General features: G+C 38.3%; 2 protein-coding genes and 1 pseudogene across 3 annotated transcripts; 2 read left to right on the forward strand and 1 right to left on the reverse strand.

Annotated features, from left to right (window-relative positions):
- Positions 1-1095: 1095 nt before the first annotated feature.
- LOC148159666 (uncharacterized) lies at positions 1096-4148 on the forward strand (annotated as a pseudogene). The gene is made up of 4 exons (XR_015762850.1): positions 1096-1882; positions 2107-2253; positions 2498-2591; positions 3356-4148. The product of XR_015762850.1 is annotated as an uncharacterized LOC148159666 (transcript).
- Positions 3869-13523, forward strand: LOC106929621 (olfactory receptor class A-like protein 4). The gene is made up of 6 exons (XM_088005974.1): positions 3869-3887; positions 3993-4153; positions 9323-9562; positions 10919-11182; positions 12179-12424; positions 12532-13523. The coding sequence occupies exons 1-6, from the start codon at positions 3869-3871 to the stop codon at positions 12742-12744; spliced, it is 1143 nt and encodes a 380-aa protein (XP_087862100.1). The 3' UTR covers positions 12745-13523.
- A 210-nt stretch (positions 13524-13733) lies between these two features.
- Positions 13734-16154, reverse strand: ora4 (olfactory receptor class A related 4). The gene is made up of 2 exons (XM_088005975.1): positions 16145-16154; positions 13734-15442 (listed from the first exon to the last, which is right to left on the reverse strand). Exons 1-2 carry the CDS (start codon positions 16152-16154, stop codon positions 14361-14363), a joined length of 1092 nt encoding a protein of 363 aa, XP_087862101.1. The 3' UTR covers positions 13734-14360.
- Positions 16155-16247: the final 93 nt, after the last annotated feature.

The raw sequence follows: 16247 nt of genomic DNA on the forward strand, positions 1-16247 counted from the left end.
AAGCTAGCTAGCATGTTTGGGCACCATAATGGAGGAACAGACGTTGTTTTCAACGGTGAGATAATCAATGAGCTAATCAACTCAGGAGTTTCGTTTAAAGTTACTGCATGTAGTTTTTACAATTAAAATGTACTCAAGTAACATTTTTACTCAAGTAGCATGTTAAAAGCAGATTTCTAATCAGTTTTTATAACGTTACACATTTCGAAAGAAAAATCAGCCGTTTTGCATAGTTACATTTTCAGACAAAGTGCGCTGTTTCTTCTTTCTTCTTTTAATTTGGCGTGTTTTGAGCACACTGGCTGGTGTTTTGCTAAACCCCAGTTCACCGGCTCTCACTGAGGCTCTCCATTAACATTACGTTAGTTACATTCAGTTGGCACAAACGGCTTCCTCATTTTTCCCGTTTTCTCGGAAAAACGTTATGCTTTCAAACTGGCTGCAGCTCACACTGACAGATCAACAGTTACAGTGAGATGCGTCTGTGAATGTTGGGTTGAAATCAGTATGTAGCTTCGTACTGACTCTGAGCTGCCACAGAGAGAGGGAGAGAAATGTTTCCTTAGTCCGTTTTGGGCATCTTTGATTTTAATATTTATTTTTTGGCATTTGTTGATGTGCATATTACCTTAAAATCTGTTTCATATTTTTGTCTTAACATCTTAAAACGATAGTTCATTTTTGAAGTGGGATTGGATGAGGTATTCATCCATAGTTGGTATATTATAGAGCTGGATGATTTAAAAAAAAACTTAATTGTGGTGATCTTTTCAGTGACATTACAGTTGCGAAATGATTTGCAATTTCTGAGGGAAATATAATTTTGTATAATTGTTTTCTTATTTTCATTAAAAAAATTAAGATGATTATGACGTGATTCTTGCAGGGATGTGTAACGGATGTTTTTTTTTAAGTCTCTAGATTAGGATGTGTAGGCCAGGACATCTTTGCAGCAGAACATTTCATTTAAAATAATTTTTTAAGATTTAAGAAATGTAAGAAATATTGTACCTCCTGTGATTTGAAAATTGCAGTAGGCTGTATTGCAATTTTGATAAAATTTTGATTAGTTGTTCAGCCCTGGCACATTATTTAATTACTAGATCTATTAGTTATGTAGGCTACTAGTTATACACTAAATTAAAAACACCTTTTTTCTTATTATCTTAGGTTCTGGCCTATGGGGTGGCAGTGTAAGATCTGCAAGTCTTTGTCTGCAACAAAAGGGAATCTACTAAAACATTACAGACTACAACACGCAACATTTGGTCGTGGGCAAACCCAGCCATGTCTATATGACAGTTGCCCTTGCTCATGAAAGTTTGGACAGTTCCTCTGTTCAACAGTCCACTGACTGTGACTCTGCATCATTTGAAGAGTCAACTGCATCAAATGCAGAGTCATCTGCTGGAACATCTTCTTCACAGGACACCATTATCCTGTCCTTGCTGAGGCACTTGTCAATAAATATCCTTGTCTCAAGGAACCCGGTTCCTTTGCAGGTTACTATGGCTGGCAGCAAAGCCTTAAATACAAGATGTCAAATTATCGCACCAAACTCAGAGGCTACGGTGTTCCTGAGGTGTTATGCAATGCACTAAAACGCAAGACCCCTGCGGACAAGAAGTCTGCAAAGAATGTTAAAAAGCCTCGAAAAGCAGAGATAAACTTCCTTCCTCCTTACCCGGCTGGAGAGGATGAAGAAAGTCAAGAACAAGAGAGAATTCTGTTGCTTACTGAAGTAAAGAAAAAGGACAACAATGCATTGATAAAAGAAAAAATGGCCAAAACATTTGCACACAGAAGAAACGAAATCATCAACCAATCACCCAGTATAGAGGACATCAAAGCCAGGTGGCCCACTCTATTTGAGACATCTCACGTGAGTTCTAAGTGCATGCCAATCAGAAATATTCCTAGTCAATGTGAAGGATTGCATTTGTGATTCTGCATTTAGCAATTTGAAACTAAATGTGTTACGTTACTGTCATCTTTTTTATAGATCAAATTTGATCCATCTTCTTGCTTTTGAAAAATGTCGTAAGAACAGTATGTATGTTTGTAATATTTGATGCTTTAAAACTGGTTTCATGATTTGTCTTTCAGATCCAGGATGAGTTTCACAGAATCACAATGGTGCATCTTGAATCAAAGTTCATGTCCAAACTGGATGAATATAGTCCTCGACTTCTGAACCTCTTCCACTCGAAGGGCGGAAGCATGGGGTTGAGATTGCAGGCTATCCTACTCAAGGTATCTTTCATTGAGCATTATCGTTGCTAATATTTTATTCTCAAAGTTTTGTGTTTAAACTTCTGGAATATCATTACTTAAATTTACTGGAGGTTAGCCTGTGATTGTCTTTATAAATGGAATATGAAATAATCGCATGAGAATTTGTATGAGTAGTGTTTTATTACACTGGTCCCCAAGACGGCGCAGGAACTCAATATTAACAGTAATATAAACCACCTGGTGTTTCTTTTTTTTGTTTCAGACTCCAAGCAATCCTGACATCAACATGACCAGAGATTCGATGTTTGATGATGTACCTTGGGGAATCTACAGATGAACTCTTAAAAGAGTACGATGTAAGTTGAATTAGATGTTAAAATATAAAGTAGGTGATTTCTCTCATCTCTTGTACTTGTTATTTGTTGGAAAGTCAAATCACAAAATAGTCATAACTGTATTTCTCCCAGTAGTTCTTGGCAAGGTATATCATTGTCCTCTGTTAAGTGTGTTTAAATTCTTATTTTCCATTAAGTAATTTTAAATGCTAGTGCAGAATGCTATCTCAATTTGATTTCACCAACTGGCATAATTTAAAACTTGTCAGTAATTTATGTATTTTTTTTCCTAAGAATGCTTTACCTAACCATAACTTTTTTTTTTTTTTAAGTCTTGGCAATTTTTCCCTAAAAGTGAGCTAAGAAATGAAGGCCAAGACGCTGCTTTGTGAATACAAAGACATTTTTACAGAAAGACTGAGGCAACGCAGAATAAGATATTAATCAAGACAGTGCCAGGAAGAAATAATAGTGTAATGGATTGATTTAATTTCAGAAACTTCATTTAGAAATATTTGTAACTGTTCAGCTCCTCATTGCATAATTGATTATAATCTAATATATTATTATGATTGATTTATATATATATTTTTCCTTTTTAAATTATGTGCGTTTTTTTTTGTTATCTCAGATTTGTCTAAAACACTGACATAAATAGAGTGCATTACAAGCAACGGCTGACAAACTCCAGATTTTCTTGTCCAAACAGTTGCAAGCAATTTGGGAAATGGAACCTTCTCCTTTGGCTGCACTGTCTGATATGCACAATGTTCTTGCTATTACAGGATGCTGATGAAGACAGTGTGTCACAGGACCTTGCTGTTCAAAGCCTGAAGATCTACAACATCAAAGCTAACACGTCAGAGGATCCAGACATCGGTATCGTGGTGGACGGCATGAAAATTCTAACTGCTCTGGGTAACTTTCCAAGGGCTTGCTCCCTGCTTGTTGGGTTGGCGTATGCTGTGAATCTCGCCTATCCAAAGGAGCTCAGATACACGTTTGAAGTGTTTCAGAAACTTCTCCTCGGGCTGGATAGTTCAAAGCTCTCCCCAAAAGTGAACAGCCTCAGGAATAAACTACTGGCTTAAGAAAACGGACCCTTGCTAAACAAAAGGGAATAGACAAGTCACTGTCAAAACCAACACGCAAAACTTTGTGAAATGCTCGGTGAAGTTAGTTAAAATTAGGGTCATTTTCAGTTCAGTGGATTTCTGCATGTGTATTTTTCTTGCAGTACATTACAGTTAACCACCCTTTCTAAGGACTGACCCCTTGTTCTCATATGTGCCTGTTATATGGCTTGGATCTGTTCAGGTCTGTCACATGAACCCTTGTCCCTTTTATACAGCATAGAGCATCCACTATTGCCTTTTTGGAGAGTCCATGCAGGCTTCACCACTGAAGGGTGATGATCTGCAGGCTGGAAAACGTTGTTGTGTTTCATTTGCACTTTATTTAATGTTTTTTTTCCAGTTCTGTCTTTCAACTTATTTTTCGAAAAGGAAAGTAAGTGTCACGGAGCCAAGGGCCCCAACACAGTGACAAGATGTAGCATAAACATACAAAAAAAGAAAATGGAAGTTTTTATGCCTCAAAGGTCTTGCCCAACTCTCACATCTTGTCATGTGTTTTCCCCAGGTAAGTTTTATGTGCATACTTGTTTTGGGCTCTGCATGCCTTAAACATGCAGAGCACAAAAGTGAACATAAGAGTTCACTTTAAACATAAAGTGAACTCTTATGTGATTGATAAATTGTTGAAGCAAGTTTAACTGAGTCCACGTTGATTGTTGTTGATGTGATGGTTCTAAAAAATCATGTTAACTATACTTTGAGCAGAGTGGCACTATGTTTTTGACTTGATACTGATATATATTGTCCCTTCTCTGTTTTATTGTTGTATTTAGGAATTTTGCACTAGTTGGTGCTGGATAAACACGTTTTATAACATTGCACAAATAAATGCTGCTGCTGTTTTATGCATTGTAATTTGTTATTTTTTGATGCCACTCAAGTTTGGTCAGGATATTGTGTAAATTAGACACAGAAAAATTATGGCAACAAAGTGACATTCAATATTATTGAATAGATTTAAAGTGCTATGATACAAATAAAAACTTAAAATTGATTAATTATTTTAGCTACAGATTAATAAGAACAACAGTTTTAATGTGTTGAATTAACCAATAATGTGCTATAATATGAGTTGATATTATTTGTATTATTTACTTAATCCAAATAATTTTTATGTTGATGTTTAGTAAATGTAAATCAATTTCATGCATTTAATTAATAAATATAAGTTAATTTCACCTAGATTATTAGTAAATATGATTAAATTTCCCCCAGATATTTAATAAATCTACATCATTTTTGCTCAGATACTTAGTAAATAAAAATTAGTTTTTCTTGTAAAATTGACTTGGATTTACTAAATATTTTTGGGCAATATAAATGATCATTTGCATTGATATTAATAAATCAAACACATTTCAGCTGTTGCTTTTATTAAGATGTACTTCATTTTTTTAAGTTAAGTTAAGTTAACATATTCAATACTTTTTAATCAAAATTGTAGAACTTAAATTCTATTCAATTATATTACGTGTCACTTTGTTGCCACAATTTTTTTAAGTAACCATTGGTCAAATTTTTCTCAGTGTACATCTTCTTGTTTCTTTTTTCAATGCTGATTGCTGCAGCTGTGAATAGATTTACAACCCTTGCTTAGGTACTTCAGCTTTTTTCAAAATATATTTCTATACAATGATGAACTTTCTATCACCACTGATTTAAATAAATGCCTAAAATGCCACATTTTTAGTTTTTATATTAACCATTGCTTGTATTTATCTTGATCAACAACACATTTTGTCACATTTGTGACTTAATTTTACTTTCTATTTTGTTTTCAGCTTTTTAAAAATGAAGTCTGAGATCTTCTGTTAACCAGCAGACAACCTGCTGCAGGTGGATGCATGCACACAAAAATGTCTTCATTTCCTTCAGGTGCAAAGTCTGAAATTGCAACTCAAGCACATTTTGCTCAGGGGAGTTGATTAATCTCCCGTGTTTCATTAACACACACTTTAATCTCCCTGAGGCTGAAAACATTGTGATGCTTTATGGCTTTTTATGGTCCATTTGGATGTAAAATCATGGGAATGTGAAACCAAAAGGTCAGTTTTCTGCTATGATGTCACACAAATGATTTTCTTCAGGTTTTGCTGCAGTGGAAAGATGTAAATATATCCAAGCTGATTGATTCCCTGATGCTTAAGTTATATATGCAGTTTTCTTGGAAAGCTGATTTGGATTTTCTTGGTAAACATTCACAATGAAGGTGGAGCTTCATTTATGGCGAGATGCTGCTGACATGAGTCCAGAAATTAAAAAATTTAACTCAGTAGGTCACGACATGGAGCAAAAGGCAACAACCAAACTTGTTGGGAAAGGACTTAGCACACTTCTGCCTGATGCACTGAGCGCCTTCCACATTATTCTGGTGGCTCTAGGAATTGTGGGTAATATCATTGTGTTTGGAGTCACTGGAAAGGGTGTGATGGTGGAGCGCAGCACGAGACATCACTCGGACATTATTATCATTAATTTGGCCGTGTCCAACCTCATGGTTTTACTTTTGAGGAACGTGTTGCTTATCTTTTCGGACCTGGGCTTCAAGGTATGAACCACTTACACAAACATCTGATGTGCTGCTCAAAAAACTAAAAACTATGGATGGAAAAGAATTAAGAAAAGCGTCTTGCTTGTTGAATTAGCTCTCATTTTGCACATAGAGTTTCGGTCCACTCACTGTTAGCAGAAATGTCATCATATCTGGACTTTAAAGAGCTTATTTGAGCTATTCTCATGGCAGAGTTTATTCATTTAGAGCAAAAACTGTCAACAAATCTTAAACAAAATGACCTGATGCAAAAGTTTAATCTCATCGGATATTTTATCTACTCCGATTCCAGAGGATAATCCAGTAAAACCCCCAACATAACATACAGGAATTTAGAATAACCAAACACGGATGACGATGTAGAAGCAATAGTGATAGTTTGTGGACTCATTTTAAGAGATAAAAGACGTAACAAAAATAAAAGGCAGTGGATAAAAGACAGCGGGAGAAGCCGCTCTATTTGCTGCACTATGATTTGGAGGCAACTATGTTTTTTCATAGTTAATATTTTAACTGAATAAACATAATAAACATATATAATAATGACCTTTACATATAATAATAAACATTTCCACATGTCATCTCTGATATCCACCGGACTCTCAGTTGCGCGATATGTCAGCTGTTTGGGATTCCTCTCTGTTCTTAGTCACCGCGCTTTCTGATTGGCTACCTTTCACATTCAGCATGTTGTATTCTCGTTCCCAGTCAGGGTAAACCCCACAGGCTGCGATAAAAGGGCCAAGACAACCCAAATTGGGTATATTCAGGATTTAGCAGGAACACCAACATGCAGAAGCCTGATCTGACGGTTCACCCCACCCGGGCCGCAAAAAAAAAAATTTGCAAGTCTTGACCGGTCCGCGGTAATAAAAAGGTTGGGGACCACTGGTCTAAAGGATTAAAAGTAGATTTAAAGGAACTCACTGTTTCAGCAGTTTTGCAGTTTTCCAGAAGTTTATTCCAGATTTGTGGTGCATAGAATATGAATGCTGCTTCTCCAGTGTTTGGTTCTGGTTCTGCAGAGCAGACTGGAACTGGAAGTTGGTGGATGTTTGTAAGTAAATTCTTAGATTTTGGAGAGAAGTTGTCTGTATTTATTCTGTGTTTGTGCAGGGCTTGGTGTGTGCGACTTCATCTATTTTTCTGTAATGCCACACCTGATCAGGCCGGTATTAATAACTGAGCGACTGAAAGCTAGCTGGATATTATTTCCTGATAATCAGGTGGTGCCCCGTCTTGGTATTTTGATCTAAAATACTAACTTTATTAAGAATTTTCTTTCCATAACCAAACAAAACCTATTGCTGCTCCACATTGTAGTTCCTATTTTAAAGAATGGGTAAAAGAACCAAACCACCCAAAAATCTGGACATAAGGGCATAAACCTGTGAATAAAAATCAATCAGATATTTCCTGATCAGCAGAAACTCTGCTACAAGTAATTAAAGGTCTGTACTTCCTTCAGGCTGATGGTGTAAGGAGTAAAGATGCAAAGCACGCACCTTTTCTTCAGGGGAGTTGATTAATCTCTCGTGGTTCATTAACACACACCTTAATTTCCCAGAGGTTGAAAAAATTGTGATGCTTTATATCTTTCTGTGATCCACAAGGAAGTCAAACCGTCGGAAGGTGGAACCAAGAAATCAATTTTTAGCTGTGATGTCACCAGAAGGAGCTTCTTCAGTTTCAGGAAAAACAAAAACCCCAAAGCTGGTTGATTCCCTGATGCTTAACTGGATGTCGGTGTTCTTGGAAGGCTGATTTGAATTTCTCAGTAAACATTCACAATGAAGGTGGAGCTTGATTTGGGGCGAGATGCTGACATGAGTTCAGAAATTCAACATTTTAACACAACGACTGAAATTATGGAGCAAGAGACGACCAAAAAACTTGTGGGAATGGGACTTCGTACACCTTTGTCTCCTGCACTGACCGCCTTCCATATTATCCTGGTGGCTCTAGGAATTGTGGGTAATATCACTGTGTTTGGAGTCATTGGAAAGAGTGTAATGGTGGAGTGCAGCACGAGACATCACTCGGACATTATTATCGTTAATTTGGCCGTGTCCAACCTCATGGTGTCTTTTATCAGGAACATACTGCTTATCATTTCAGACCTGGGCTTCAAGGTATGAACTGCTTACAAAAACATCTGATATATTGATAAAAAAGTAAAAATATGCAGTGGAAGCAACTCATGGAAAAATGTTGTGCTTGTTGAACTTGATCTTATTTTGCACATGCAGTTAAAGTCAAAGGTTTAGAAACAAACACAGTGTGTTTATTACCTCAGGAAATACAAGTATGTGTGATATGGTGTATACACATACAAACCATTTTAAGATAAAGTGAAACCATTATTTATTTATTTATATGTATTTTATTGGAATGACAGTACTTAATTTGCTAAAAAAAAAATACTTATTTCTGATATAAGAGCCCAAAATGTTTTCAGTTTCAACCTTGTTTTGAAGCTAGTTTAGCATGTAAAAAAGAGGGGCTCTCCAAACAAGTATATTAAGCTTTCTACACTAATGATTATTATTACATTATAAAAATAAATGTGAGGTTATTGGTCCATTTTTTTACCCATACCAGGCCTGAACCTGGTTAAAATCTGTGAGTAAATATCTCTCCGAGCGTTACCTGCTAACAAAAACGTCGCACTTCCTTCAGGTTGGTGGTGAAAGATGGAAAGCTGCAACTCAAGCACAATTTGCTCAAGGAAATTGATTAATCTCTTGTGTTTCATTAACACACACCTTAATCTCCCTAAGGTTGAAAACATTGTGATGCTTTGTGGCTTCCTCTGGCCCACGTGGAGATTGGCTCATTGGTAGGTGGAACCAGAAGGTCCATTTTCAGCTGTGATGTCACTGGAAGGATCTTCTTCGGGTTGTACATATTAGCGGTATGCTTGGAAGTTCACCTGATTTGGACTTTCTCAGTAAACATTCACAATGAAGAGGGAACTTAATTTGGGCCGGAATGCTGACATGGGTTCAGAAATTCAAAATTTTGAAACAACAACTCAAGATATGCAGCAAGAGTCAACCACTAAGCTTTTGGGGATGGGACTTCACACCGGTGTTTCCCCTGCACAGAGCGCCTTTTACATCATTTTGGTGGCTCTGGGAATTGTGGGTAATTCTATTGTGATAGGAGTGATTGGAAAGAGTGTGTTGATGGATCGTGGGCCGGGTCATAACTCGGACATCATTATTGTCAATTTGGCAGTGTCCAATCTAATGGTGTCCATTGTGAGGAACCTGCTGCTTATCATTTCTGACCTGGGCTTCAAGGTATGAACTGTTCAAATATGCATCTGATGTGTTGCTCAAAAAACTAAAAACTGGGAAGCAAACCGCTGAAAAGTGTTTTACTTGTAGAACTAGCTCAAATATTTACTTCATGTCATTATATCTGGACTACAGCTTCTTTAACCACCCTTTTTTCAGTGTTGATTAATTTCAGAACAAAAAATGTCAACAAATTTTAAACAAAGTAACTGGATACAAAAGTTTCATTAAACTGGAAATTGGCTCTATTTCATATAAGTTCAAAATTATAAATACAAGCGTGAATTAATGCATCCTGTATAAAGTTACTCAAGACACCGACTCTTTTGTAGCCATCGGCAAGCTTCTGCCACTGTTCTGAGTTCATATATTTGTTATCTCCTCTTTCCAGAGCTGGTTTATGTGTCTTAGTTGGTTTCCTGACAAGAATGTCACATTTTATTTCACAGATTCTTCAAGACAGATGAGGTTACGAGCTATTCTCCTAGCTTAATGTAACCTTTATGTTCCTAATTGTTCTGTGTAAATACTGAATTATTTCAACCGTTTGACCCAAACTGTCAACCTTTTAGATTAAACTAAATCTGTTGGGATGTTCAAGAACAACCCAGGGTGAACCAAGGCTTGAGTCCATCAGAAAGCAACTGGGACAACGGTGTCACTTGTCCAAATTAAAGACAGTACCACACTGCTGTGGACTGAAAGGGTGTCATTAATTGTTGACGTGGCAGGAGGTAGGCAGACAAACTTTAAAACCAAACCAAACTGAAGGCAATATAGGGTAAAAAGGCCAAAAGATTCCAAGCATAAGGTTAGAAAACACAACAATCTGACAATACCTGGAAACCAAAGCAGGCAGTTGATTGCACCAATTCAGAACAGCTGATATCGAATAAACACAGACTGGGAGACAGATTTGGTGGAGTGACCGTTCCTGTTTCATCCACTGTCTTCAGTCCACAACATTGGTTTTTATTTTTAAGCAGTTATGAGGCACAGTAGCAAAACACTAGACGACTGCTGCGTAAGTTATTCAACAGGCTGTTGCTAAGTAACCAAAGAGGGAGTGAGTTGCTAGGTAACCAAAAAATGAGTGAGTTAGTTGATTCCACCAGCTTTGCTTAGCTGGCTATACTATTTCCTCTGCCTACGTCCCCCAGAATGCCATGTGGTTCTGGATCAGAGTTCAGTTAATATTCTTGAATACTGAATTTTCCATCAGACATTCTATTTATTGATATTGATCACAATTTATATCATTATTGATTTATTGTCCATCGGCCCTATGATCTCAATGTAGAGTGCGCTCCAAGCCATGAAAACACACAAAACTCACCCAATCAAATATCTCTTTTCCAGCTGTACTCCTCCAAAGGCTGGTGTCAGTTCCTGATGGGAGTCTGGGTCTGGTTACGGTCGGTCAACGTGTGGTCAACATTCTTCCTCAGCGCGTTTCACCTCCACACTCTGAAGCGCGTGGCTCCAACTATTGGACACCTCCAGGGGCCGTGGAGCACATATAGGACCCTGCTGCTGAGCCTGGCCATCATGTGGATTTTAAACCTTCTTTACTCCATTCCTGCTCATATCTTCTCCACCAGTGGCAATGAAAACACCACAGAGGTGAGACAAACACGAAGTTTGCATGTTTTTAAATACAATAAATAACCTTAAACAAACTACAGAGCAATGGCTCCCAATGAGCAGTTAACAGCAGTTAACAGTTGTGAAATTAAACACAGCTAAAATGCACATTAACTATAACACCAAAAAACATATGCAAAATATTGCAAAATTACACAAAAAGTGATCTGTATAATTAAATTTGTTTAAAGTATGTGTTAAAATACTTGTAAAGAAAAACACAGAGTTGATTCTGACAGTTAAAAATAGCAACAGGAAAAGGGGAGGAGCTGCCAGTTACAGGTTGCTATGGTAACTACCAACCGTCAAGAGCTACATAAAAATGTCAGGAGAAAATAACTTTTTGACTACGCAAAATGAATTTGAAGAATAAATAAACCAGTTTTGACAAACTTCACAACTATAATATTATTAAGCTAAAACCCTGTTATTCAAATGCGGACTATTCTCTCCAGCTTCTCCAGAAATCACAATCCAAAAACATGACTTTTGTTCATTTATGAAGTTATATTTTCACAATTTATTTATACATTTATAAATATCAGAGTTCCAAACTAAATATTTAATTAACAAGCTAAATATTTAACTTTCAATTAAATATTTAGTTCCTAACTGTTAAGTCTGAGCTAAATATGTGTTCAGACTACGTATTTAGCTCCAAATGAAATACTTATTTTGCTAGCTAAATATTTAGTTACAAACTAAACATTAGATGTTTATTTGAGAACTAAATATTTAGTTTGCCAACTCAGTATTTAGCTTCCTTACTAAATATTTAATTTGAAAGTTAAATATTTTATTTGTAAACTAAATATTTAGCTAGTGAATTAGCTGACATTTAGAAATGTATGAATGTCATGGTGAAAAAAAGAGTTTGCACAAAGAGACCACAACCCAGAAAGATTACCTGGATATAAGCAATGGACGGATCATCTTTGTAATTTGCATTTCTTCTTCCTCCTCTTTTGATCTCAGACTCTCATGTTGGTGAGCAGCACAACGCGCCCCCTGCTGGGCTGTGTGTGGAACTTCCCGTCAAACTACTCCGGCCTGGCCTACGCCACCACATCCATGGCGATCCATGAAATATTCCCAATCATCTTGATGGCGGTCACCAACATGACGTCTCTCTACACTCTCTACACCCACGGCCGGTCAAGGAGCTCTGTTCAGGACGCACCTGTTTTAAAACGTGTGCCAGCAGAGAGGCGAGCCGCCAAGGTGAGACATATCCTAGAGTCCAAATACTGTTCCAAGAGTGCTGGAACAGTATTTGTTTCAAAGGTTTATTTTCGATCTTCTATGGATGAATTTCTTTTCTTTCCTAGGTGATTCTTGCTCTTGTCTTGCTTTTCATCGTATCTTGGGGAACCAGCATCATCTCTGTCAACTATTTCAACTACAACCGAGGCTCCTCAGCTGAGTTTCTGCTGGTCATCGCTCGCTTCGCAAACATCATCTTCATCACCATGTCACCTGTTGTTCTGGCAATCGGCCACCGCCGGCTTCGTTCGTGCATGAAGTCTTCTGTCTCTGACTGACATTTTCTGGGTGAAGAGCAACATTTGGTCCTTTAGGCCACAAAACAATCCCAGGAAATCCTCCATCCACCTGTTGTTCAAAGTGTTTGTTAGAGTGGATGCAATGCCTCGCAAAATTATCCATGCTTCTTGAACTTTCTCACATGTCTTCATGCTTGAAGATCTGACATATGGGGCAAAAGTGTTTTCCCCATTCTTTACTGCATCGGTCGACAGGTACAAATGAGCAGCAAACACCGGAATGATGCAAACTCCAAAATACACAAACACCAAAAACCACAAATGCAACACAAAAATGCTGCAATTTTTCAAAAGACTACAATGAATAAAACAAATCCAAAGGGAAACTACAGCGATCACAAGAAATAGAAGCAAAAGGGAAAATGCAGAAAATTGGAAAAATGAATAGTATGAAATGGTGCAAACTTGCTATATAAAACGGAAGTTCTTTTTTGCTTGCAGCATTTTTCTGATGTCCTCTTTCAAGCAGGACTCCTTAAAACTACATGGAATTTGTTAAGCATGTTCATGAGGTAGAAATTACCCAATCAAAATCCATCGTAAATCCAGTTGAGATGACAACACATTAGCTATTCTGCAAAGGAAACCGGATAAAAATTTCATTCTTGATGTAGATAGTAGTAGAGAGATCAGCCCTAAGACTTGCAGCAAAGATGTTTCTGCAAGATATCGACTCTGTGTGTAAAAACATTGAAAGCGTGTCAATATTTTTGTGAAACACTCATGAGTTTGACTCATGGAAATGAATGTATATTTACTGCGTGGCCATTTCTTTTTAATTTAATATGTGGCTTGGTTGATTACAAAGGTCTTTCAAAATCAGTAAACAGCTCAATTTAACCTTAATATTTAAACAAAACAAGTTAAAAATGCTGATATCATTCAACAAACAAAGTGAATAAACACTTTGTTTGGGGGGGGGATAGAAACTGTGGACCGGGGGTGGGGGGGGGTGGTTTGCTGGATTACTGCCGACGACATATTCGCGTTTGTAGATAGATTTTTACCCAGAATGCAAATGGAAAAAAAAGGAGCGAAACGGTGACTGGTACTGACTAGTATATATTCCATTGAGGGAAACTAAGTTTCATATCTGCTCAAGAGCCCCCCTGGTGGCTGAAGAAAAATCCACATATATATGAAAAAAAAACACTGAATGCTCTCTGGTATTGTTCAGGGGGCCAGACCAAATGAGGAGGCAGGCCGTAGCTTGGGGACCTCTGCACTAAACTCTCCCATTAAACTGGGAGAGTTTAGTGCATTTTTTAACTGAGAGAAACCCACTCCACACTCATAAAATGTCCCAAAAAAGCAACAGAAAACTAATTTTTGGCAGAACCTTTTATTTTTGGGACAGTTTGTGATGCCCTACATTCTGTGCCACCCTGGGTGGAGAGCCGTATAAGCCAAATGAAATCCACTACTGAGCAACAATATGTGCAAACAATCTGTACAGATGAAATGAGAAATTGATTTGTTTTTGTTTGTTTAGATTAAATAAGAGTTCCAATAAATAAGTTAAAGAATAACAAAGGAATTGAAAATGATATGTGATTTTTGATTTACCCAGTGAAGGAAGAAATATTTTACCTTCACTATCTGTGTGGTTTAACTTTGTCTTTGGCCTTTTTAACCTTAACCTCTTTCTGAGCAACAAAACTGATTTGTTTTCCACTTGTTTTGGGAGACTTTCTCCCGCTTTCAGCCTCCTGGCTGAGAGGGACGTTGGTCCACACCAGAATCATGCTCCTGATTTTCCTCCTCAGCTTTCCGTGTCCCAGGGCCACCACAAGCGGACTGAATCCCACAAACAGCGAAGCAGAGAAGTGGGCCACGGTTAGCAGCCCCTCGGCGTGTTGCCCACCGTTGTGGTTGTAGTAGGTCACCGCGGCGACCTGCAGGACCCAGCAGACCACAAAGAGAGACACCAGACACATGATTACATGAGCGGCCTTACGCTCAGTGGACACGTGTTTGTCCAGCTCCCCATGGCTTCCTGACTCCGAGGTAACGGCTCGGATGTGCTTGGCCAGGGAGTGAAGGGTCGCCAAGTTGGTGAAAACCATCACAACCAGCGGCAGAATCTCGTTGAGCGCAAGAGAAGTGGATGCGAAGGCCAAGCCTTGTCGGTCGCTGGGGAACTTCCAGACGCAGCCCAACAGAGGCCGAGTGGTGCAGCTGATCACCATCAGCTCCATGGTGGCGTTTCTTTCAATGTGAGTGGTGAACAGCAGCGTCGGGATTGAGAAGGCCAGGTTAGCGCCCCACACCAGTCCCAACACCACCCACACCCTCTGCCGCTCCCTCTGCAGAGTTAGAGGTCCAAAGGTGACATGTTGTCGCCTCAGGGTGGTGCAGTGGAAGATGCTGAGCGTCAGCGTCACCCAGCAGCCCACGGCTCGCCACCACACCCACAGCAGCATGAAGATCTTGCACCAGCCCGGAGACAGGGACATGTCCAGGCCCAGGTCGGACACGAATATGGGCACGGTGCGGAAAAGAGAGGTGAGCAGGTTGGCCAGAGACAGGTGGACCAGGATGGTGTCGGAAGGAGGGAGTCTCCGAGACGGACTCTCCAAAGCAGATTGAAACACCTGAGAGGAGAAAGACAACAGCCTGGAGTCAATCACTGCTAAAACACAACAGTATTTTGTCTGGTTTCTAATGCAAATATCACCTGAAATAAAACAAAACTAATTTACCAGTAACTTTTCAGCAAGATACAACTCTAGAAAAAAATAAGAGCCCACTGCAGTGAACCCCATTGAAAACCTGGTTATTCCACCAAATTTGGATTTCTGAGTTAAAACATTGGTATTGTTGTTTCTAAATGAACATGAACTTGTTTTCTTTGCATTATTTGAGGTCTGAAAGCACTGCATCGTTTTGGTTATTTTAATTATTTTTCATTTTCTGTAAATAAATACTAAATTTTTGCTTATAATTTCAGAGGCATGTTGTCAGTAGCTCATAGAATAAAATAACAATGTTCACTTTACTCAAACATATACCTATAAAAAGTAAAATCAGAGAAACTGATCATTTAAAGTGGTCTCTTATTTTTTTCCAGAGCTGTATATGACCTTGAGTTAAGTTTTTTAAAAATCCAGTTGAAAAAACACTTTTTCATCAACATTATTGATATAAAACAAGCTATCTCACTGAAAGGTTTCTTGTTTTGTCTTATTTAAAGTTTACTGAGATATTTTCACTAGAAACCAAAACAAAAATGCCTGGTAAGATTTTACGAAAAAACCTCCCACTCATACACTAAACAGATATTTGCTCTCTCACCACATGGATGACCAAGATGTTTCCCAAAATCCCAGAAAAAACCAAGAGGCCAAACAGAATAGCGTCTACAGTGAGAATCTCTGACATGGCGTCATCCTTTCCTTTCAGACTCGGGTCAGAGGGGTCACGCACAGTGAGCTGCTCCTCACCGCGGGACTGTTTTATACGAGTTCATACAGACAAATGAT

Source organism: Poecilia mexicana, unplaced genomic scaffold (genome assembly GCF_051168715.1).
Source record: "Poecilia mexicana isolate PSO_F unplaced genomic scaffold, ASM5116871v1 scaffold_5, whole genome shotgun sequence".
NCBI classification, from domain to species: domain Eukaryota; kingdom Metazoa; phylum Chordata; class Actinopteri; order Cyprinodontiformes; family Poeciliidae; genus Poecilia; species Poecilia mexicana.